We start from the raw sequence: 24,559 nt of genomic DNA, 5'->3' as shown, positions 1-24,559 counted from the left end.
GAAATCCCAACACATCCGTTAACATGTGACACATTTATTTGAAGTTGTACAGTACATGATCCAAGCTATTTTTTCAATACCTTCATATCAATAATATTTACTGTACATAAATTACAAATGAAACATATTCTGTATATTTTGTCAATTGCTCTGTACAATCATGCTAAATATACAAATGATGACAAGCACATGCCATGACATGCGGCAGTATCATGACATCACGCCGTGTTGCTACCAGGCAATGTGGCAAATGTTCATGACATGGATTCTGACCAATAGCAATCCTGAAACTAATCAACTGTAGGTTAATTTGGTTGAATAACTTCATGTAGTAAACTGTCAATACCTTTGTTAGGGCTGTGTACTGCCAAAACATTGTACTGCAATATATTGTGATATGTACTGCCATATATTGGGAGCTAAAGTGTTTGACAGTGATTGACACTGATTGTACATGTAGATCCTATTTTCTACATACTAAAGTAAATCTTGCAAATCAGCATGGTCAAACGATGTCTGTCGTTTTGTAGTCAGGGATACAGGGGAGATAACAATGTGAGAAAAATCACTACCCCCGTTTTGTCAATCAATTTGGAGGGGAAAAATCATTTGTGAATGAATCTCGGTGTAGAGTTTAGGTTAAACGATACAAATAATAATAAAACTTGTTATATTTTTTTACAGAAGTTTTTGCACAATGCATGATATGTTAAGGGTATTGCAGTATACTGGCGTTCCAGTTATACCGTGCAGTCATATTGTTTGTACAAGAATAGACTAATATCTCACAGAGAAAAAAGTACCTCAGTAATTTCTAGAAATAAACAGCATTTTGTTACATATAACTAATCAAAAATTCAAATGCCTAAAAGTGGCATATAATAAGCGAAAAGTGACATATTAAAAATACATATGTGTGAATATACATTAAGATGACAAAAATGTCATTTCAATATATGAATTAAATCTGTTTTAGTTTCCTATGATGAAGAGAGATCAGTGACAACAAAATGATGAACACAGCCATGCAGTGACGAAGTAATGACACCAATCTGTGAAAGGTAACGAACACGTCCATCTTCCCACCAACAAGTCCCTCCTGATGATGATGTGAGACAGATGAAGACAGAGATCAGTGGATCCTGTTGGTCTGGAGACCCTCTGTGTCCTCCAGCAATTGCTCCACCCGGTCTCTCTGACAAAACCAAAACAGTTAAAATTTAATTTCATCACTGCAACTCATCTCAATATGTCTGTGTTTACTGCATTAGGCCATAAAAAGTCTCATTGTGCATGTCATTAAAAACAGTTACGGTGAAATAACTTTCTCGTTTTAACATACCGGTAATCTCTGCCTGTCCAGACCATCCAGATTTTGAGTGAGTGAGTGAGTGAGTGAGTGAGTGAGTGAGTATGGCTTTATACTGCTTTTAGCAATATTCCAGCAAAATCACGGCAGGGGACACCAGAAATGGGCTTCACCCATTGTACCCATGTCTGGAATCAAACCCAGAACTTCGGCCTGACAAGCGAACACTTTAACCACTAGGCTACTAGAGCTTACACTGTGATATATAGGTAATGAGTGAGTGAGTGAGTGAGTTGGGTTTAACGCCGCTTTTAACAGTATTCCAGTTATATCACGGCGTGTCAGCTTTATGTGGGAGGAACGCCCGAAGTGATGCAGGTCTTAGACGTTTACCACTTCGGTGAAACCCACGAGCACGGGTATGGTGCTGACAAACCTAGAAACATAATTCGGGCGAACCGGGATTCGAACCCACAATCATAGGTTTCTGGCGTGCCCAAGGGACGCAACTCTGCACAGCGAATCGCGGCGCCTTAGACGACTGGGCCACCCGTGCCCCCTAAAGGTAATGAGTGTAGGTACTTAAATAAAGATACAGATACTCAAACAAAGAGGCAAAGAGTTCTTGCAACTGTTCCTTTCTCTCCTGATATAGCACTGTCACACCTCTCTGTCTCTGAGCACAGACTTAGACTAGAGTTCCACCAGGGCTAACCCATGTATACCCAAGTAGTTCATGCAAACAGTACGTTTCACTTTCCACTTAAGGCTCACAAACCCACACCCAAGGTGTGTAAATCTGGAGATATGACCAGCTCAAGTGGCACTGTTCTTGAAGTGCATGTGCTGCAGTACTTCATTCCGATAATAAATAATAGTCTTGGTTTTCAGGCACCGCCCGCATCATCAAAAAGTCTGCTGCATGTTTCGTTTTTATTTCCATTTTCAAAAAAAAATGAAAATCCTAATACTTAAATACAATGCGATCCAAAATAGCACACAGTTACTTCCCTTTACATGCACACTGCATTACTGCACATCGTGTATTATGGTCAAGGCAACAATGAGTTCGTATGCTTGTTTATGTAGGGAGGCCCTTTTCCAGGTTAATAGTACACAACTGTTTATTTGGTTATATACTAGTTTGAACAAGCAAAAATAAAAATACCACCGCCCGCCCACACTATATTTTCAAATGTCATTGCCTGAGAACCAATCCTTTTATTTTTGTAAGCCTTGGTTTAAAATTGTACAGGTACCACATGTGACCCAAATGACAAACACCAAGAGCACCTGAGTCTTAATCTGTCTAACCTTACAATCTGTGAGGGAAGAAATTATCACTAGTGCTACTTTCTATTCTGGTAATTAGAATTCAATTGGTAAATGTCATTTTACGTTTTTCTCTTATGGCAATAATATAATCATTAGTCCACAATTAGACAGTTAACACTGCAGTCAGTAGTATTCAAGCTGTATCACAGTGGACAGTAACTAACAGTCTGGGCCAGGCAAATCAGAGATGATCCCTGCCATCGTGGAAGTGACACAAGTCTGAGACCCTGACCACTCACTCCCCAGTCAGTTCCCCGTCATACATATTATTTTGTGTCTTTTTCATGTCAATACTCAGCTTTAGAGTTAACAGGCAGAAGAATATAAAAAGAGATAGCGAAAAAACATCCTTTGCTTGTTAAGTTGTTTGTGCAACAATGGTTCACAATCTGATCATTACTGTGTCATATTCAAGGTGCAGTGGTCGTTGTGTTGGCATGGAGAGCTTATAAGACAGGGGAATCGGAGACACCAAAGACAGGTAAAACACAAGGCTCTCACCTTATTCTAATATCCTTACATTGAAATACAATTTCATATTTCATGTGAAATTTGTAAATTTCTTTCCAAGGTTGGATGCAATATATTCAAATGGGTGAATGGACTGAAATAAAACTTTTTCTGACCCGGAGCCAGATGGTCATCAAGGATTGATGGGAGAGCAGAAACAAGGGAGAACATGGATGTCATTAAGAGGTGCATGAGGTGCCAGGGCTCTATTTGACCAGGAGTTGCTGCACAACAACTGGAGGACTGCACAACCCACAATACAGACAATGTTTCACTGCTGACATTGTGGTGTGCTACTCACATCTAGTTTGTCCAGGCGATCTCCCCGGTCCTTGGTGTCTGGGTATGGGGGCAGCAAGGCCTGGAGTCGGACAGCCTTCAAGGCCACTGGCTGGCATGCGATCAAGTGGCTGATTTCCTGGGCCTGTAACATTCAACAGGTCCTCACTAATCTTAACCCCTTAATCTTAATCTATCATATCACTTCCATTCGCTTGCTTCCACTGCTTCATATACCAAAAATATAACACGCTTTACATCTATCATATCACTTCCACTATCACAATATATCAAAGATATAACACGCTTTACATCTATCATATCACTTCCACTATCACAATATATCAAAGATATAACACGCTTTACATCTATCATATCACTTCCACTATCACAATATATCAAAGATATAACACCCTTTACATCTATCATATCACTTCCGCTACCACAATATATCAAAGATATAACACCCTTTACATCTATCATATCACTTCCGCTACCACAATATATCAAAGATATAACACCCTTTACATCTATCATATCACTTCCGCTACCACAATATATCAAAGATATAACACCCTTTACATCTATCATATCACTTCCGCTACCACAATATATCAAAGATATAACACCCTTTACATCTATCATATCACTTCCGCTACCACAATATATCAAAGATATAACACCCTTTACATCTATCATATCACTTCCGCTACCACAATATATCAAAGATATAACACGCTTTACATCTATCATATCACTTCCACTACCACAATATATCAAAGATATAACACGCTTTACATCTATCATATCACTTCCACTACCACAATATATCAAAGATATAACACGCTTTACATCTATCATATCACTTCCACTATCACAATATATCAAAGATATAACACGCTTTACATCTATCATATCACTTCCACTATCACAATATATCAAAGATATAACACGCTTTACATCTATCATATCACTTCCGCTATCACAATATATCAAAGATATAACACCCTTTACATCTATCATATCACTTCCGCTACCACAATATATCAAAGATATAACACCCTTTACATCTATCATATCACTTCCGCTACCACAATATATCAAAGATATAACACCCTTTACATCTATCATATCACTTCCGCTACCACAATATATCAAAGATATAACACCCTTTACATCTATCATATCACTTCCGCTACCACAATATATCAAAGATATAACACGCTTTACATCTATCATATCACTTCCACTACCACAATATATCAAAGATATAACACGCTTTACATCTATCATATCACTTCCACTACCACAATATATCAAAGATATAACACGCTTTACATCTATCATATCACTTCCACTACCACAATATATCAAAGAAATAACACGCTTTACATCTATTATATCACTTCCACTACCACAATATATCAAAGATATAACACGCTTTACATCTATCATATCACTTCCACTATCACCATATATCAAAGATAAAAAACTTGTTCAACTTCTTTGATAGGCATTTAGAAGTTGGAGTACTAAGTAAGGATAAGAATTTACGGATGAACAACTTCTTTATTACAATTAAGCCACGTTTTGGTGTAGGTTCCAATACCGTTATCTACTCTACTGTATAAACATTGCTTCCTACTTGAATATATACTTGTCAACCACACTCTGTATAATACTTGCTTGATAACGGTGTTAGAACCTACACCGAAACGTCGCTCTTAATTGTAATAAAGAAGTTGTTCGTCCATAAATTCTTATCCTTATTTAAAAAACTTGCTATATTTATCATATAGCTTCCACCAGTTTTCAATTTGTTTCCATCAACATAAATATGCAACTTAAATCTTCAAGTCAGATGTCAAATGATCTCAATCACCTAATCATAACATGTCCATTGGGTTTACTCTCCCCAGACAGTACCTGTAGCAACCACATGAAACACAGGACGAATACTGGAGATCCAACTGGTAAGATTTGCACTACATACATGAGAAAGAAGTCCAATTTGAACAGAAGAATATAGACAGAGACTTTCAGGAATGATGACATACCCTGTTGGCTTGGTAACGCAGTCTCATGATCCTTAACCGATTCCTGGATTCTGCTGCCCTGAAACATTAAAGTATGTCTTCTTCTTGTTAGTTTGTTTGTTTGTTGTTTAACACCGCACTCAACAATATTCCAGCTATATGATGGTGGTCTGTAAATAATCGAGTCCGGACCAGACAATCCAGTGATTGACATCATGAGCATCGATCCACGCAGTTGGGAAATGATGACATGCAATTACGACAAGCGTAGTCGCCTTTTACGGCAAGCATGGGTTGCTGAAGACCTGTTCTCACCCAGATTTTCGAGGGTTAAGAGGGGGTCTTCCTACTTGTCCAGCACCAATTGTTATAGGTACAAATTCACCCGAGTGTGGTGATGGGTAAGACAATAGGGGATGAAGGGGGCATCTCACATATGACACAACTAATTGACGAGCATTTCAGAACATTAAGGGCTTAGAGTAGATGATATTGGGTCTTCTCTTTGAACGCTTTTTCAGCTATCACAGCTTGAACACATTTTGAGGCAGGGAAGCCCAATGTGTTGATGGTCCTTGACATATACAACTTGGGGGAAACACATATGTATTGCACTGCTAAATTACAGATTACCAATCATGTGAACACAGGATTTGAAACCACGACCAGTGCACCTTGAAATTGGGTTTAATGTCGTGTTTAAGATGATGGAACTTATACATGCATGTGTGTGTGGCTGCTTGTACTTCTCTGGTTTTATAATGCTACCCAACTGAAATACCATCAATATCCCACTCACACGGCTTTGAACTGACCAGCCCTTGTTATCTCCCCTTAATGCTAAATACCATCTTTAAACATCTTTTGATATGACACAGCCAGGGGATTGAACCACCCATCTTCCATACTCTGGGCAGAAGCTCTATCCACTTGGCAACAGAGATGGTAGTGCAAAGCTAAGGGATACACAGTGTGTTTAAAAGATAGACCTCTGGGTCAGGCGTGTCTCCTTGTTTGAACATTTCTTTGGATAAATAAGCAACCAGCTTGCGGCTGCGGAAGGTATAGATATAAAAAAGACCAAAAACTCACTTTAGTTGTCCTATTAAGTTATCGTATTTGTTTTTCTCCTCAACTTCTTTATCTGATGGTGGAGCAGAGTCTCTGAAATGAAGACAGAAACTGCACTGATTCACATGAACATTCTCGTATACCTTTGTACATATGGTTCATCCTATTACTGTTACCGTATTCGACGTAATAAGCGCCCAGGGCGCTCTCAAAATTAGAAATAGGGGGCTCTTATTAGAATATTTTTTTGGTGAAAAAAACAGAGTTGAAAGATAAATTTCGTGGTTTATGCCGACAGCCTGAAATGTTTATGTACGACAGATATATTTTTCCAGAATTTAATTCCCAATAATTAAGGGTGCATATAACACACGAGTGCGTATTATACGCGAATAAATAAGTCTACTGTACATTGATCAATCAGAAGGGGTGCTAATTGGGATTGTTCACTAGCTAATATATCAGCAAATATCGCCGTGGGCGCTTATAAGAGCGGGGCGCTTATTACGTGGAATACGGTATTGTGTATAGACGTAAACCTCTTCAAACAACCACTACATATAAAACTGGTGTCGTCTCTGTGACAGCTTACAGAAATATGTCTGTATGAAAGAATGATATTTCATTCATGCAACAATCATCGATACAAGATCTGAGTGGTACGTATGTCCAATTAATGATGTATGGCCTAAGTGGGATGCCCAATCAATGATAGATAAACTAAGTGGGATGCCCAATCAATATGTGATCTAAATGCATTGGATGCTGATGTATCCCTGAATGGGATGCCGCTCAAAGATGTATCACTGAATGGGATGCTGAACAATGATGTAAGACTGAAGTGGGATTCTGATTGATGATGTATGGCTGAAGTGGGATTTTGATCAATGATGTATGGCTGAAGTGGGATTCTGATCGATGATGTATGGCTGAAGTGGGATTCTGATCAATGATGTATGGCTGAAGTGGGATTCTGATCGATGATGCATGGCTGAAGTGGGATTCTGATCGATGATGTATGGCTGAAGTGGGATTCTGATCAATGATGTATGGCTCAAGTGGGATTCTGATCGATGATGTATGGCTGAAGTGGGATTCTGATCGATGATGTATGGCTGAAGTGGGATTCTGATCGATGATATATGGCTGAAGTGGGATTCTGATCCATTATGTATGACTGAATGAGATGATGAACAAAGATGTATGACTAAAGTGGGATTCTGATCAATGATGTATGACTGAAGTGGGATTCTGATCGATGATGTATGACTGAAGTGGGATTCTGATCAATGATTTATGACTGAATGCGATGCGGCTTAAAGATGTATGACTGAAGTGGGATTCTGATCAATGATGTATGACTGAATGAGATGATGAACAAAGATGTATGACTGAAGTGGGATTCTGATCAATGATGTATGACTGAAGTGGGATTCTGATCGATGATGTATGGCTCAAGTGGTATTCTGATCAATGATGTATAGCTGAAGTGGGATTCTGATCGATGATGTATGGCTCAAGTGGGATTCTGATCAATGATGTAAGGCTCAAGTGGGATTCTGATCAATGATGTATGACTGAAGTGGGATTCTGATCGATGATGTATGACTGAAGTGGGATTCTGATCGATGATGTATGACTGAAGTGGGATTCTGATCGATGATGTATGACTGAAGTGGGATTCTGATCAATGATTTATGACTGAATGCGATGCGGCTCAAAGATGTATGACTGAAGTGGGATTCTGATCAATGATGTATGACTGAATGAGATGATGAACAAAGATGTATGACTGAAGTGGGATTCTGATCAATGATGTATGACTGAAGTGGGATTCTGATCGATGATGTATGGCTCAAGTGGTATTCTGATCAATGATGTATAGCTGAAGTGGGATTCTGATCGATGATGTATGGCTGAAGTGGGATTCTGATCGATGATGTATGACTGAAGTGGGATTCTGATCAATGATGTATGACTGAAGTGGGATTCTGATCGATGATGTATGACTGAAGTGGGATTCTGATCGATGATGTATGACTGAAGTGGGATTCTGATCAATGATGTATGACTGAAGTGGGATTCTGATCGATGATGTATGACTGAAGTGGGATTCTGATCAATGATGTATGACTGAAGTGGGATTCTGATCGATGATGTATGACTGAAGTGGGATTCTGATCAATGATGTATGACTGAAGTGGGATTCTGATCGATGATGTATGACTGAAGTTGGATTCTGACCGATGATGTATGACTGAAGTGGGATTCTGATCGATGATGTATGACTGAAGTGGGATTCTGATCGATGATGTATGACTGAAGTGGGATTCTGATCGATGATGTATGACTGAATGAGATGATGAACAAAGATGTATGATTGAATGGGATGATGAACAAAGATGTATGACTGAATGGGATGCTTAACAATGATGTAAGACTGAAGTGGGATTCTGATTGATGATGTATGGCTGAAGTGGGATGATGAACAAAGATGTATGACTGAAGTGGGATTCTGATCAATGATGTATGACTGAAGTGGGATTCTGATCGATGATGTATGACTGAAGTGGGATTCTGATCAATGATGTATGACTGAAGTGGGATGCAAGTTCAGTACCAACCTGATCCTGGCTTTCTTCAGCTCTACAAGCCTCTTATGTGTGGCACTCACGGCCTCACTCACATGCTTTGGGGGTTCCTCATACTGAAACAAGTGGCAGGTCGTCAAGGCAACCAAGAGACATCACCCCATTGGTGGAATGAGAAATAGTTCTTTTCTTGAAACATCATGAAATGTCATGTAATTATGTAACGTATGTTTGGTAACACCAAATTTGTTAACATCAAATTAATTAGATGTTGTTTCTCTATGAATTACATAAACTATCAATACACTCAGAAGGTTGAGAGTTTTCAGTGGAAAGTGGATAGACAAAGGTAAAATTAATTCAGTTCAATGTGTTCATAGTTTTTATTATATACAAAAACTTTAATGTGGATTGTATCCAAATGTAACCCATTGCTCTTCAGGCCAGTACTTACAGAACAAAGCAGAGAGAAAACTTACTGCGAGATATCTGCTTCTTTCTTGAGGGGATAGTTTTTTCAGCTCAAAGGGAGACAACTTTTTCCTGTTCCTTTCAGACCTCTCAGCAGGTGGTTGAGAGTCCTGGGAGCAACATACAGCATTGATAAAAAATATATGTAACTCCTCCTTCAGTAGATAACTACATGCTGCTCACAGTCTCCTACTATAGTCCCTCAGGTGAATCTGGTTCAGCAGACCCAAAGCTTGGCTGGTAACAATGGCAGACCTGGCTGATTGAAGATGAAGTAGACTGTCACTCATGCTATCAACCACTGGTCTGCCTGAATTGATTATTTACCCCACGATATAGCTGGAATATGGCTATTGCTGATTGTGGGCTAAAACAAACTTCATTCTCTTACTCTGCAATTTTAAAACTAGTACAAACCCTCAGTAAAACTTATTTTCGTCGACTTAATCCATATGTAAAGAATAAAGTTTACTAAAAGGAAGAGGAAGTCGACTTATTTCTTATTCACTTTGTACAAATAAATAATGGCTTCATATGTGCACTGATCCAGGCCCAAGTTGCCTGAAAAGTTTAATTCATTGATGTTTAAAATCTTGTGTCTTGGGTTACTGTCATCATGAAGGAGAGCCTCAAGCTAGTGTTCCACCCTTTGCAAGAGATGTATTACTGTCACCATTAAGGAGCATGTTGATGAGGTGAGTGTAAGATGCAAGAGCTAAGACTATCATCCAGCATGATGGCTAACATGGTTAAGGTTAAGCTGCTCCTTTATATATCATCCTGATGACAAGTGACTAAAATGACTGCCACATGTGATGGTATAGAGGCATCAGCTGGATGTACCGCTACAGGATTCAACATGACTTTTGTGAAAAAACTGAGTTGTTATTTGTCAAGTCATTGATGTATCTCTCCAATGAAGAACATTGATTCTGTTATCAAAGAATGATAATAAACGTGTGAGCGAGTGAGTTTGGTTTATGCCGCTTTTAGCAATATTCCAGCAATATCACAGCGGAGGACACCAGAAATGGGCTTCACATATTGTACCCATGCAGGGAATTGAACCCGGGACTTCGGTGAGACGAGCGAAGGCTTGAACCACTAGGCTACCGGACACCCCTTGATAATAAACATTAAGGGAACTATGAAAACAGTACCCTGCTTACTCTTTCTGAAATAACAAGGAGATGAAGTGAAAGGTTCTTGAGGAACTCTAGGTAGGTCAACATTGCTGTGACCTCACTTGACGTGACTTCAAACGCCTGTTTCTTTTTATGTCATTTTTCAAGTATTTTTTTGTAGGTACATATACTATTATAGCAAAACTATTCATGTCATATATACATTAATTTACGGAGCACCTTTAGAATACAGTGCTACAACTTCTCGTGAGGATGATCTCTGCCGAAGGTCACATGTCTCAAAGACATGCAACCAGTTTTTGTGAGAATCCATCAGACGCGAACTCGCGACCTTCGGATTGTTAGCCTGACTGCTAACCAACTGAGCTACATCCACACTGTTGAATTAAGTGCAGATTTACTTAGTCATGTCTACACCGTTGAGGAACTGAACGAAAAGGGTCGAATAGGTGACGGACACTTACGAAGGTTACAAGAAGGCAGGGTGTCTCGTGACTTTAGTCTACGGACACTTACGAGTGATCCTGATACCATTTGGCACACTTGTCTCATTCTGTAATCTACAAGATACCAAGTGGTGAGGAATGAGCCGATATGGTGGGAACTGAAAATGTCTCTTGGCGTCAGACGTTGAACTCGCAGGTACGCATGAATTACATCGAATTTAATTATTTGTCGGGTGGATCCAAGGGCTGAGGATAGAGTTCAGGGTAATCTAATAGCCACTAAACGGGTAATGAGTAACCTACCCTAACACCGGCGACATTTGGATGTGTTCAGCGCCAATATAATAATACCTAATAAACTGCATTCTTATGCATAATAATAAAAAATAATGAATAAAAAAAAATATATATGGATATTAGTTCCCATTTATCATCAGTTTAGCCACTTGAATTACGAGAAAAACAAAATAAAAAATAAAAGTGCTTTCGTAAACTAGCGCTTGCTATAAAATGTGCAGCCGCAGGCTATATTTAGTAGAGATGATAGATCACTGGGAGGAGCTTATGCACACTCGATGACTCACAGGGCATTGTTTTGCTGGTTTGACTAGCAACTAAATACTACAAATTACTTCATAGGGTATTGTCATGTGTTTGAAAAGTTTGTGGTACTGTATTCTAAGGGAAGGCCTAATTTACATCTAATCTTTACAACATAAATGAAGGAACATGATGAAATTGAATGTTTAGAAGTACTAGATTGAAATCACTAACTTATATACTGAACTGTTGCCTGCATTTACCATGCAGTGATTTGAAGATAGATTGATCTAAAGAGAAATTTAAACATTTGTATAAAATATTTGGAATGATGGTGCATTAAATTATATTTCAGTTAAAGAGTAAATGGCATATATAAAAGCTTAAAGTCTGTGAATATTCATTATACATAATTCATAGTCATAATGCCTTACTTGACGTTATTTAATTTATGTATGGTGTCTTGAACTGAAACTTATTCTGTAAAATAATACAGACAATTTTCTTTTGCGCATTTGCTATATAAAGTCAACCAGAAGATAGGAAAAACTCGCAAAAACTCTGCATATTTGAAAAGTTATAGATGTAATGAAACTACAACAGCGATTTCATGGGTACATTGACATAATTAACACCAAATTATAGTGACATCATTGTGCCATTGTGAGTGAGTGAGTGAGTGAGTGAGTATGGTTTTACGCCGCTTTTAGCAATATTCCAGCAATATCACAGCGGGGGACACTAGAAATGGGCTTCACATATTGTACCCATGTCGGGAATCGAACCCGGGGTCTTCGGCGTGACGAGCGAACGCTTTAACCACTAGGCTACCCGACCGCTCCTGTGCCATTGTGACATCACAATGTTACATCTCTCTGAATGGAGGTAAAACCAAAGTAGACATAAATGCTATATTGATCAAATTATACTTGTCTTGTCAGACTTTTCCGTGTATGACAAACTTTACGACAGCCACCGAGTGTTTTCAGAAATGGAAATCCGAATAATTTTTGTTGATGAACTCACACAAAGTGAGTCAATTCTTAAGTAAACCATACTAATGTAAACAAAGATTTTATGGTATAAGGACATAAAACCGGACTGTTTTAGAAAATCAATTTATGACAGTTGTTGTCATGCCATTTTAGATCAATAATTGAGTCTGTTTCACGAAAGGGTCGAATTTCAACCATTAGGCCTAATGAGGACTTTCGGAGCATTCAGCATACAAATATGAAATAAATTAAACATGATCAACATGTTGTCTCTTCAAAGAAAACTCAACATTTGCAAAAGTCTTACGAGAGATTAACAATAAACAATCAATAAACTATTCACCGGCATCTTGAGATCTGCAACAATCTGATGCAAGAGAATATTATTTTTCTGTCAACCGCGGGATTTCCTACATCGTCGCCATCTTGTTTACTGTTGTTTAGCAACAATACACGGACTTCACGCGATAGTTTTCGATGGCACACGAGATCAAGGGAAGTAACTCTCATTTGTGAACGTTTTCGTTTCACGTTTCGCAGGCAAACATATTTCAACATGACTTTCTGATTTATCTCCCGATGTTTTCACTTAAACCGTGGGCACGCTTGTGATATACTGTAAGTTACTGCGTGATACATCAGGTTGGTCAATGGCGATATTGAAAACATTCATCATGGCAGCCGCAACTATGTCGCTTTCATAAACAAACCCAAACTTGTGCCCGTGTTGGATGGCGATCAGTCAATAATAACATCATTAGTTGATGGAAAGGGAGGGAACATTACAGTACCTGTCATAATTATAGATTATATATTAGCAATCATCGTCTTGAAAACAATTAATCCTAGGACACATTATTTTCACGTTTCAATACAGGATGTATTCAAAGACAGGTTTATGTAGGCCTACATGCTGTAGTCAGATGGTAGTTGATGCACAGGACTGTTTAGCGAAATTCACGCGTATTCATTCGGACAATTGCCACAAATAGCTGCAAATCTGCTTATGCGGCATTAAACAATATTCACTCACCAACTCACTTGAGAGTTAAAGGGTGGTTTGGACGATGAATATGCATGAATTTTAGAAGTCCTGTGGTTTGTGCTCTTTTGCCATTCAATATTTTGTATAGATCCCCATGAAACATGATGCCATATTCTATGTCCATTGTGGTTGTATGACATGATTAATAAACCTGCGAAGATCCGGATGAGACCAGGTCTTCAACAACCCATGCTTGCCGTAAGATGGGATCGGGTGGTCAGGCTCGCAGACTTGGTTGATGCATGTCATCGTAACCCAATTGAGTAGATCGATTCTCATGATGTCAGTCACTAGATTCTCTGGCCCTGACTCAATTATTTACAAGCCACCATCAAATAGCTGGAATATTGCTGAGTGTGGCGTTAGACAACAAACAACAACGTGATTATTGAGGATTGGGTGGTTAGTATGGCTGATCTAGCTGAACATGTGTCATTGTACTCCAGTGACATGGACTGTTGTGCATGTTATCGTCCTCTGGCTGGTTTGCCTAACTTTACAGGTTGGCATGGGGGAAAAGGTGAATTCATAACCACTCCCAGCTTGTAGACTCAATTTATTGTGTATTCGAAGACAAACCTTGAATGAATTCATAGACACATTGTTTATATTGGAATTGAATGACAATAAGTACTAATAATTACTTTCCATGTCTTTCACTTACCTCAACAACAGTATCAGAATTGAATGATAATTACTATCCATGTCAGTCGTTTACCTCAAGAACAGTTTCTGAGTTTTTTCTTAGGAAGGCTCTTTTTTAAAATAAATTCAATACAAAATATGAGAAATATTAGTATATCTTTTGCAGGATCCATTATTATGAATAAATAATTTGTTATGTATGTCCAAGCCGAGAAGGACAATTGGTGAGTGGAGTATTGGATTTCCCCTAGATCCCATCTTCCCGGGGCAATGAGTTCACTGACTTTAAAAGTCCAGTTTCCACCATTGCCGAACTAGGCTGGAATTTCTGGGCTTGATCATAGCACCCCCAGTGGCTATTACGAGTTTTGCCCCTTCTATTCTTTTGTTCCCCCTACTGGCCAATCATATTCCACCTCTCATATATCATTTGCAATTCCTTCAAACAAAATGGCAGCACCCAGTCAAGAAGATCTCATCGATATTAAAGATCTTTATTGTTATAAAACGGATGTCACCTTGCAAAGTGCATCATATCACAATTTGGAAAATATGTGTCGACGCCCAGTTGAAAGTACACACGACACATAAATCGTGCAATCGAAAGAATTCGGCATGGCAGTTGCCATGTTGTTTGTGAACTGGATGTCGATATCATTACATGATTTTGATTGGACTATGTATAGACTCGTTAGTCCAACCAAAAGGATAATTGCAGCCTAGTTTGGCAAGGGTGGAAACTGGACTTTTAAAGTCAGTTAACTCCCTTGCCTAGGGAAGGTGCATAAAATCCAAGATGAGAAAGAGATTAATTACAGCTTCCACATGAATCTGTATAAAAAGATTTTAAATTTGAGATTTGCAATACATATGCCACATAAAATTTCAATATTTATATGTAATAAAATAGGATATGTCTAGGAGTTCACCATTAATTTTGTCTACGAGTTGGAAGTAACTACAAATTCTCCATAGCTATGATTTGGTTTGGTTACGAATTCACTTACAGCCCTATCATGATCTGTATCTTTATGAAGTCCTGATTGTAGACTGGGATATTTATAATGAATGTATACTCTGGCATCTCTTTTCTGTTCAAGGAGTAAAAATCACAGTAGGTATGGGTCTAAGTATGCAGTGTCAAGGGCCAGTTTTGATGATATACATTATCTGTCATGATAATAGTTTCAATTTTCAATTAATAACATGATTACATATCCAGGCAAAATACAAGTACCGTACTTGTTTTTCAGCATGTTCAGATAACCTGACCGACCGCTTGTTTCACTTGCAACCCAACTGTTTTTATCACAGCTGGAAACAGCCACCAAGAAACCAATATTTAACATTTGTAAAAAGAATTTGGATATTTCCACATGTCATTGTTGCTGTAACAATTTTTACGGTTAAATTTGAAAAACAACACCACAAACATCAGTTCTAAACAAGCAATCTGTGTAAATTTAACATTATGAAAACATATCTATTAAAAAATGCCTACTGACCATATCTGTTAACACCAGAAACACGAGTACCTTGGGTTTTGGCCTCACAATGCTTCCTGCATGTCTTGTACACCAGAATGAAACTGGAACATAGTTAATTGCTGAACAGTGAAATAAAGGAAAGTAAGCTAAGTCCGTCATGGTATTGTATTTTGGTCTTTGTATTGTTTGTTGTAGGTTTAAGTCCTGTTGATATCAGTCTTCAGTCAAATTTGTCCAAACAGTCCATTTGGAGTCAGCCTTGACCAGATAACATTATGTCATCTGACCAATAGAGAAGTCTCTCTGAAGGGTTGATAGTTTCTTTCTAAAATTGGCAATGAGTAATATGTCGAATAATCTACTCAACTCTCGCAGCTAGATGATAAACTTATGTAAGAGTGCTAAAGTCCCTTGCCAGAGGCTTAGCACTTTCAGCACTCTTTCACTTGGATCAGATTGTCCATAATTCCTCATCGTTGATTGTTTATTCTCCAAAAAGATCAATTTCTTTTCACTTCATGCTCACATCATTGTCATAGGTTTCATTGAATACTCTTAAAAGTGTTTTGGGGGCACGGGTGGCCCAATCCTTTTGAAAAGACACCACAATTCAATGTCCAGAGATGCATCCCTTAGGCACCTATTTTTTGTGGGTTCAAATCCTAGTTCCGCCCGATTATGTGGGTTTCACCGAAGTGGTAAACATCTGAGACCTGCATCACTTTGGGCTTTCCTCACACATTAAGCTGACACGCAGTGATGTAACAGGAATACTGTTAAAAGAAGCGCCCTTAAACCCAACTCACTCACTCATAAAGTGTTTCAAGATCGTTGCTTTGTTTGTTTCAGGACTTGATGCACAATGCTTCGTGTGGCGTGGAACATCATCAAGACGTTGATTAGCCTCATCTTCAAAGTATTTTCACCTTTCAAGCGTTTGGTATGTCGCCGACGAAAAAACTCTGACTCGGGAATTATTCCTGTTGGCAATCACCTGTCTACATATGATTCCACCACTATTGACATGACGCCAGTGCCGGACAGCAGCGAGGTAGGACACAGCACAGCCTCGACATCTGTCAACATGATCCTTGTCACCTTGCATACTGATCTAATTTATTTGCGATTTATTTATTCAGTACTTTGAGGCCTCAGACCTTTGTGTACGAACGTTAAGGCACAGACATAATTACTGTTAGACATATATTTCTTTCCCTATCTGCATAGAACAAATGTTTTGTTAAATTAGTAATAATGTTTGAGTGTTGGCGATGACATCAAAATGTTAAAGTTATGTTTGAATGAAGGTAAAACTTAGCGTTAATCTATAGTTGTCTTAACTGTTTGTATGCTGGACACACTAATAGAAAAAGGGAATTCTGTTTGAACAAATTTTCAGTGCACTTTAAGCATGTTAAGTTACAAAGTTTACATTTTCTTATAATACTAATAATTTGATTTTTTTTTGATTTTACCATGTTAATAATGTCAGTCCTCCTTTATGTTCATTCAACCCTCAACATCCTGGGATTTGTATGGAGACAAGATGGATATTTTTTCTGCTAAAGCTGCAAAACCAGATATTTTTTTGATTATAACTATGAGCATTGATGAGCCCAAATGAAGCCCCAGAATATCGATTGGTCAGTCTCTTATGTGAGCTGAGACCACCTCCGTGGTGGAGTGGATAGAGCATCTGCCCAGAGCGTGGGAGGTCTGTGGTTCTATCCCCTGGTCAGGTCATACGAAATGATGTTAAAAGATAGTACTTGTTACCCTGTCTGTCACTTGGCATTATGCTGATGAAACAAGGACTGGTCAGCTTAGAGTCTGTATACTGTGTGTGAGTGGGGTATTCTTGTGAAACTGTGGCATGGTATCTCAGCGGGCTAGTTCTATAGGACTAGTTGTAGTCCGCACTAGTACAAGCAGCCCCACACCTGCATGCACATCACTCTATGACTGAAATAATCTTGAACGCAACGGTAATCCCTAATTTACCTCACCTCAAATTCCTAGCTGCAGTCACCAGTGCTGTAGAAGTCAACTCGACCCGTGAAGATCCGGGTAGAATAGGTCTTCAGCAACCCATGCCTGCCATAAAAGGCGACTATGCTTGTCGTAAGGGGAGACTAACGGGATCGGGTGGTCAGGCTCGCTGACTTAGTTGATGCATGTCATCGTATCCCAATTGGGTGGATCGATGCTCATGATGTCAAACACTGGATTGTCTGGTCCAGACTCGATTATGTTTAAGACCGGCGGCATATAGCGGGAATATTGCTGAGTGCGGTGTTAAACAACAAACAACAAACAAACAAAAAACAGAAGTCAACTCAGTGTTCCATGTTTGATCCACAGACAGAGCTTCAGTCGTGGGACAGCTGGGGAATAGAGGACACAAGTCGCAAGAGTCACACCGGACACATGACAGGTCATGTGACAGCGAGTAACTATCGACAAAAGCGCTTGTCAGAACCAGAGCCGGAGCCTGAGGTAGATTACTTCCAGGACCTCACACCAGATTTTAAAAAAGCACCAAAGGTGGGTTATCAAATGAACAGTGTTGACGGGGTGGAAACTAATTTCTCCTGTGGACCATGGGGGAATGAATAAAACTGGGGCTGTGGATGTGGATGTGGATGGATTTAGATGCGATTGATACTGAAGACATTTCTTATGTAAAAAAGAGTAAAGTTTGATAGCCAGGCAAAACCAACTCGCTTGTGTCAACATACAAAAATCAGTCTTCTGTATCTGGATTCGTAGAGAAAATCATTATAAGATTTTCAGCAAGCGAGAGACGATGTGCCCAAATGGCAACTGTCTGCATGCATTCAAGTTTGTATTCATTCTTTTTTGTTTTTAGATATTACTGAAGAAGAAAGATGAACCTAGTATCAACAAGACAGCAATCTCCAACAGGCTAGCAGTGTCATCTGATATCCCCATACCTGTATGTATAAATACCAACACAGTCTCAGACCCACATGTAGTAACACCATCAATCTGACACCTGTATATAGTAACAGCATCAGTCTTACACCCGTATGTAGTAACACTGTCAGTCTAACACCTGTATGTAGTAACACCATCAGTCTTACACCTGTATGTAGTAACACCATCAGTCTTACACCTGTATGCAGTAACACCATCAGTCTGACACCTATATGCAGTAACACCATCAGTCTTACACCTGTATGCAGTAACACCATCAGTCTTACACCTGTATGCAGTAACACCATCAGTCTTACATCCGTATGTAGTAACACCATCAGTCTAACACCTGTATGTAGTAACACCATCAGTCTTACATCCGTATGTAGTAACACCATCAGTCTTACACCTGTATGCAGTAACACCATCAGTCTTACACCTGTATGCAGTAACACCATCAGTCTTACACCTGTATGCAGTAACACCATCAGTCTTACACCTGTATGCAGTAACACCATCAGTCTTACACCTGTATATAGTAACAGCATCAGTCTTACATCCGTATGTAGTAACACTGTCAGTCTAACACCTGTATGTAGTAACACCATCAGTCTAACACCTGTATGTAGTAACACCATCAGTCTAACACCTGTATGTAGTAACACCATCAGTCTAACACCTGTATGTAGTAACACCATCAGTCTTACACCGTATGTAGTAACACTGTCAGTCTGACACCTGCTTGTAGTAGCACCATCAGTCTGACACCTGTATGTAGTAACACCATCAATCTGACACCTGTTTGTAGTAACACCATCAGTCTGACACCTGTATGTAGTAACACCATCAGTCTGACACCTGTATGTAGTAACACCATCAGTCTGACACCTATATGTAGTAACACCATCAATCTGACACCTGTATGCAGTAACACCATCAATCTGACACCTGTTTGTAGTAACACCATCAGTCTGACACCTATATGTAGTACCACCATCCATCTGACACCTATATGTAGTAACACCATCAGTCTGACACCTATATGTAGTAACACCATCAATCTGACACCTGTATGTAGTAACACCATCAATCTGACACCTATATGTAGTACCACCATCCATCTTACACCTGTATGTAGTAACACCATCAGTCTGACACCTGTATGTAGTAACACCATCCATCTGACACCTGTATGTAGTAACACCATCCATCTGACACCTGTATGTAGTAACACCATCAATCTCACCTGTTTGTAGTAACACAAATGTTGTATCATGGTATATGTCAGTGCATGTGTTTACGTTGTAATAAGTGTGATTCATAGTGACAGAGGGAATATCATTACTCCATTGATAGGTCTATCACTTATCACAGACATATGCAGGTTTTTCATCCCTGATTGTCCATGTGGTTGTCCATGCTGTGGAGCAGAGCGACAAGGGCAATGTGCGTTGATCTGAAAAAGCCCAGGACTGGTGTCAAGACAAGTGCTCTGTATGTCGCTGTATGTCATGGTGTATTTTGCAGGGCTCGGAGCTAGGCAGCTGGGAGGACGGGGGAAACGCCTGGGGGGACGAGTCTCAGGAGGACCTGTCCTGGCAGGCAGATGCCGCCATGAAGGAGAAGAGGCGACTCGAACGCCAGGAGAGGACGATGGAGCAGCAGCGGAAAAAACACGAGAGGGATATGAAAGGTGGCCAGAAAAGAGACAGTCACATGATGGCGGTCAGGTTGTCATGATGCAGTGTCCAGTGTGGTCACCATGGGGTTATGTGGAGGATTTCCTGGGTACAGTGGACATGCAGTGGACATGCTAAGGACATACAGTGTGGGATGGGTGTTGGACATTATCTCATTATGTGGTACATCTTGTTGTAATCTGTGTTTTAGTGACATAATCATCATGTTTAATGTTGATGTGCTGTTTTCGGAATAGTTGAATGACTTTTTAGATGTGTTTGTGTCTGGTATGAGTCAGGCATGGAGCTGCCTTGGAACCGATCCAAAGAGTGTTTATGTATCTCAGTGTTTAATTGCATGTGTAATGTTAAGTTAGGTTAGGCAACATTTCCCATGTTGTAAGGCATCTTCTAGCACCCCCTGCATGTCTTGGTGAACCTGCTGTGTTGCCATGGATACTGCTGGGGGCCATGGTTGCTGACAGTTGCTACAGGTGGAGGCAGTGGACACGGGCTATTGCATGTGGTTGTACCCTGTCGGACTTAACAATACATTTTGATGAGATACAATACATATCTAAATAGTTCAGAACTCCAGATAGGCTTCATATTTGCATTAAATACATAAGATAGAGCACCATTACCCAATTAATCTTTAAGCTGCTTGCACACAAACATGTATGAAAAATGTCAAAAACACAATAAATGTAACAACGTAATTACCTGTAATGTATTTTCCTATATTTCTATACAGATCTTTTTTCTCTGATTGAATGCACGCATCACACAACATGAACTGTATTGCAGTAAATAGTGAAAAAAACATAAGAAAGGTGCCACTTCTCTGTTATTGTTAATTGGCCACACAGGTCACTGACTGGTCAATAGGAGGGACATAGAAGGGACATAACTCATAATAGCCACTGGTGGTACTACGATCGAGTTCAGAAATTACAGCCTAGTTCCGCAAGGGTGGAAACTGGTTTTTTACAGTCAGTGAACTCCCTTGCCTCGGGAAGATGACATGTTTCACACTTAGGGCTTCTTGCGAACTGATACAAATTAGAAGTCACCAGAATTATCTTTAAGAAAAGTCTACTCATTTTTGTAAAGATAGCCAATGGACCCAAGGGAGTTAAAACATATTGAATACATACAGAAAGATGTCTTTACCTACTGTGAATGATAACTTTTCACTGAATAAATACTCAGTGGCTTAAGACATTATCTGGAGCCCTGTTAGTAAGGTGGCCATGCTGCATTGCAGACTTACATCATCAAAGAGAATGACAACAGGTATAAGTTTAGAAATGTATGTTTCAATTTATTTTAAATTTTGTACCATCATAATATTGTATTTTACATTTCATTCTCATACCATATAACATGTCATGAATATGTGATGTTTTATATCAATACCTGACCTGAAGCACAAAGTATGGCGTTTCACCAGTGTTTTGGTGAATTGTAACTGTCCTAATAAGGTGTGTGAGGCGGTGGAGTACCCTAGTGGTTAATGCATTCACTCGTCACTTCGAAGGCCCAGGTTCGATTCCCCATATGGGTACAATGTGTGAAGCCCATTTCTGGTGTCCCCTACCATGATATTGCTGGAATATGCTAAAAGCGGTATAAAACCCTACTCACTCACTCACTAGTAATGTTTGTGTCATGTCAGGACGTTCAGAGTGCTGTTCCTGATGTAGACAGTTGTACCCCCTTGTGTAGTGTCATATGCTGGGTGGGCTGTTCCTGATGTAGACAGTTGTACTGCCCTTGTGTCACGTCAGATGCTTGGAGGGCTGTTCCTGATGGAGACAGATGTACTGCCCTTGTGTCGTGTCATATGCTGGGTGGGCTGTTCCTGATGTAGACAGTTATACTGCCCTTGTGTCATGTCATATGCTGGGAGGGCTGTTCCTGATGTAGACAGTTATACTGCCCTTGTGTCATGTCAGATGCTGGGAGGGCTGTTCCTGATGTAGACAGTTGTACTGCCCTTGTGTTATGTCAGATGCTGAGAGGGCTGTTCCTGATGTAGACACTTGTACTGCCCTTGTGTCATGTCAGATGCTGGGAGGGCTGTTCCTGATGTAGACAGTTGTACTGCCCTTGTGTCATGTCAGATGCTGGGAGGGCTGTTCCTGATGTAGACAGTTGTACTGCCCTTGTGTCATGTCATATGCTTGGAGGGCTGTTCCTGATGTAGACAGATGTACTGCCCTTGTGTCATGCTCAGGCACTGAAGCCATTTAGTCTCTGAATGTAGAAATATCATGACACAATCATATATTTATCATGTCTCTTGAAATTGAAGTAAGTCTTTTGTTTTGTTTTTTTGTTTATGATGTTAATGGTTGGTTTTGTCAGATTCTGTCTTGAAATGATTCAAAGTGGCCAAATGAACATGATGATGATGAAGCCTCAGAAAGGCAGGAAAATATTGTTGCTTTATTTTCCAGGTATAATATTTACTGAACAAAACAAACTGAGGATCATTAATATTGGGGGGATATTTTTATGAAATTGTGTGGTCAGTTCACTGCAAAAAATACCCCCAAAATATCCATGAGCCCTATTTTCATTGTTCAGTTTATGACTGCTGTCAGTGAGAGCTTTCCCATTGCAGAAGTCTATCAGAACTATTGTAAGCAGCAGATGAAATGACATTAAGACATGGAACAGCACATGCTTTGTTCGGTGTCTGTACCCCTGCTCTACCCCTGCTAATGGTCTCCACAGTGCTGAAACATCGAGCAGAATCAGGCATTTGACAGTTCGCATAATTTGGTGAATGAAATATTTATATACATTGTATATTACTGTGGTAAAATTTGATAAATGATGGGTATTTAATAAAAGAATTTTCTCTTTAGAGGTAATACCTTATTTTACTATTGGTAAAAGTTTATCATGTTATGAAAATGTGTTGTTTCCATGAGCTTATCATGACAGTCAAAGTGAGATTATATGATTAGCCATGATTTGTCATCCGTTTGTCTGTTCATAGCCTTTACACTATTAGCACTCAGATCTAAGACCACAGTTCATTTCAGTGTCACTCACGGTAGGTGGCGGGGCAGTCAGGTGGCCTAGTAGTTACAGTGTTTGCTTGTGACGCTGAAGACCCGGGTTCGATTCCTGACTTGGGTACAATGTGTGAAGCCCATTTCTGGTGTCCCTCGCTGTGATATTGCTGGAATATTGCTAAAACCAAACTCACTCACTCACAGTAGGTGCCAGTTTTCAGTATAACCATGGCAGCAGTAGAATATCATTTTGCAGCAGCACTTCATAGTTGATAGCTGTGGTGTAAAAGCACTTGTTTGGGTTTTTATGGAACATCAGAGAATGTCTATGAGAACTTTTTCTCCAATGTAGTAGAGGTTTTGTGTTATGAAGAAAGTGGACGAAACATGTCATTACTTAAAATTGTGAAATCAGCTATGTCTGCAGTTATTTATACGAGAAATCTGGCATTCGATAAAATATTTTTTTCAAAAGAATCTCTGTGTTGTGCCCTGTTGGTCCATGGTTTAAAGGCTTTCCTCCCACATTGAGCTGACACATCCTGATATACCTGGAATACTGTTATAGCTGTGTTGAACCCAACTCACACAAATACTGATCAAAAGTGAGTTGAAATAAACTAACAATTCTATCTTACTTCATTATGTCCAAAACTTGCATGAACGTAAGTGTTAGTCATATGGATAAGCTATTACTTTAATAGCTATTATTGGGCCTTTTTTGAGTTTGCTTGTGGGGGCACGGGTGACCCTGTCGTCTAGGCACCGTGATTCGCTGTGCAGAGTTGCGTCCCTTGGGCACACCAGAAACCTATGATTGTGGGTTCGAATCCCGGTTCTCCCCCATTATATTTCTAGGTTTATCAGCACCATAACCCTGCTCGTGTGTTTCACCGAAGTGGTAAACGTCTGAGACCTGCATCACTTCGGGCTTTCCTCCCACATGAAGCTGACACACAGTTACTGTTAAAAGCGATGTTAAACCCAACTCACTCACTCACTCACTCAC

The 24,559-nt window shown here is 39.5% G+C and overlaps 2 protein-coding genes across 2 annotated transcripts; one reads left to right on the top strand and one right to left on the bottom strand.

Moving 5' to 3' along the window:
• Window positions 1-18: 18 nt before the first annotated feature.
• LOC124146780 (protein LKAAEAR1-like) lies at window positions 19-13,205 on the bottom strand. Its single transcript, XM_046517236.2, has 7 exons — window positions 13,072-13,205; window positions 9,611-9,712; window positions 9,165-9,247; window positions 6,562-6,633; window positions 5,491-5,548; window positions 3,456-3,578; window positions 19-1,195 (listed from the first exon to the last, which is right to left on the bottom strand). Exons 1-7 carry the CDS (start codon window positions 13,075-13,077, stop codon window positions 1,133-1,135), a joined length of 507 nt encoding a protein of 168 aa, XP_046373192.1. The 5' UTR covers window positions 13,078-13,205; the 3' UTR covers window positions 19-1,132.
• Window positions 13,197-23,396, top strand: LOC124146779 (receptor-binding cancer antigen expressed on SiSo cells-like). Its single transcript, XM_046517233.2, has 5 exons — window positions 13,197-13,346; window positions 16,755-16,956; window positions 18,267-18,449; window positions 18,775-18,861; window positions 20,370-23,396. The coding sequence occupies exons 2-5, from the start codon at window positions 16,768-16,770 to the stop codon at window positions 20,580-20,582; spliced, it is 672 nt and encodes a 223-aa protein (XP_046373189.2). The 5' UTR covers window positions 13,197-13,346; window positions 16,755-16,767; the 3' UTR covers window positions 20,583-23,396.
• Window positions 23,397-24,559: the final 1,163 nt, after the last annotated feature.

This window comes from Haliotis rufescens, unplaced genomic scaffold, assembly GCF_023055435.1.
Source record: "Haliotis rufescens isolate VD_foot unplaced genomic scaffold, xgHalRufe1.0.p SCAF_1, whole genome shotgun sequence".
NCBI classification, from domain to species: domain Eukaryota; kingdom Metazoa; phylum Mollusca; class Gastropoda; order Lepetellida; family Haliotidae; genus Haliotis; species Haliotis rufescens.
Note: the sequence above shows the minus strand (reverse complement) of the source record. Positions and strands in the feature narration are given on the sequence as shown.

Excerpts from the sequence above, each read along its gene's own strand:
- LOC124146779 (XM_046517233.2), top strand. The coding sequence starts at position 16,768 with ATGCTTCGTGTGGCGTGGAACATCATCAAGACGTTGATTAGCCTCATC. Across the intron at positions 16,957-18,266 it reads CAGTGCCGGACAGCAGCGAG|ACAGAGCTTCAGTCGTGGGA; the intron begins GTAGGACACAGC and ends TTTGATCCACAG. Across the intron at positions 18,450-18,774 it reads ATTTTAAAAAAGCACCAAAG|ATATTACTGAAGAAGAAAGA; the intron begins GTGGGTTATCAA and ends TTTTGTTTTTAG.
- LOC124146780 (XM_046517236.2), bottom strand. Across the intron at positions 9,248-9,610 it reads AAAGAAGCAGATATCTCGCA|TATGAGGAACCCCCAAAGCA; the intron begins GTAAGTTTTCTC and ends CACTTGTTTCAG. Across the intron at positions 3,579-5,490 it reads TGCGTTACCAAGCCAACAGG|GCCCAGGAAATCAGCCACTT; the intron begins GTATGTCATCAT and ends TGAATGTTACAG.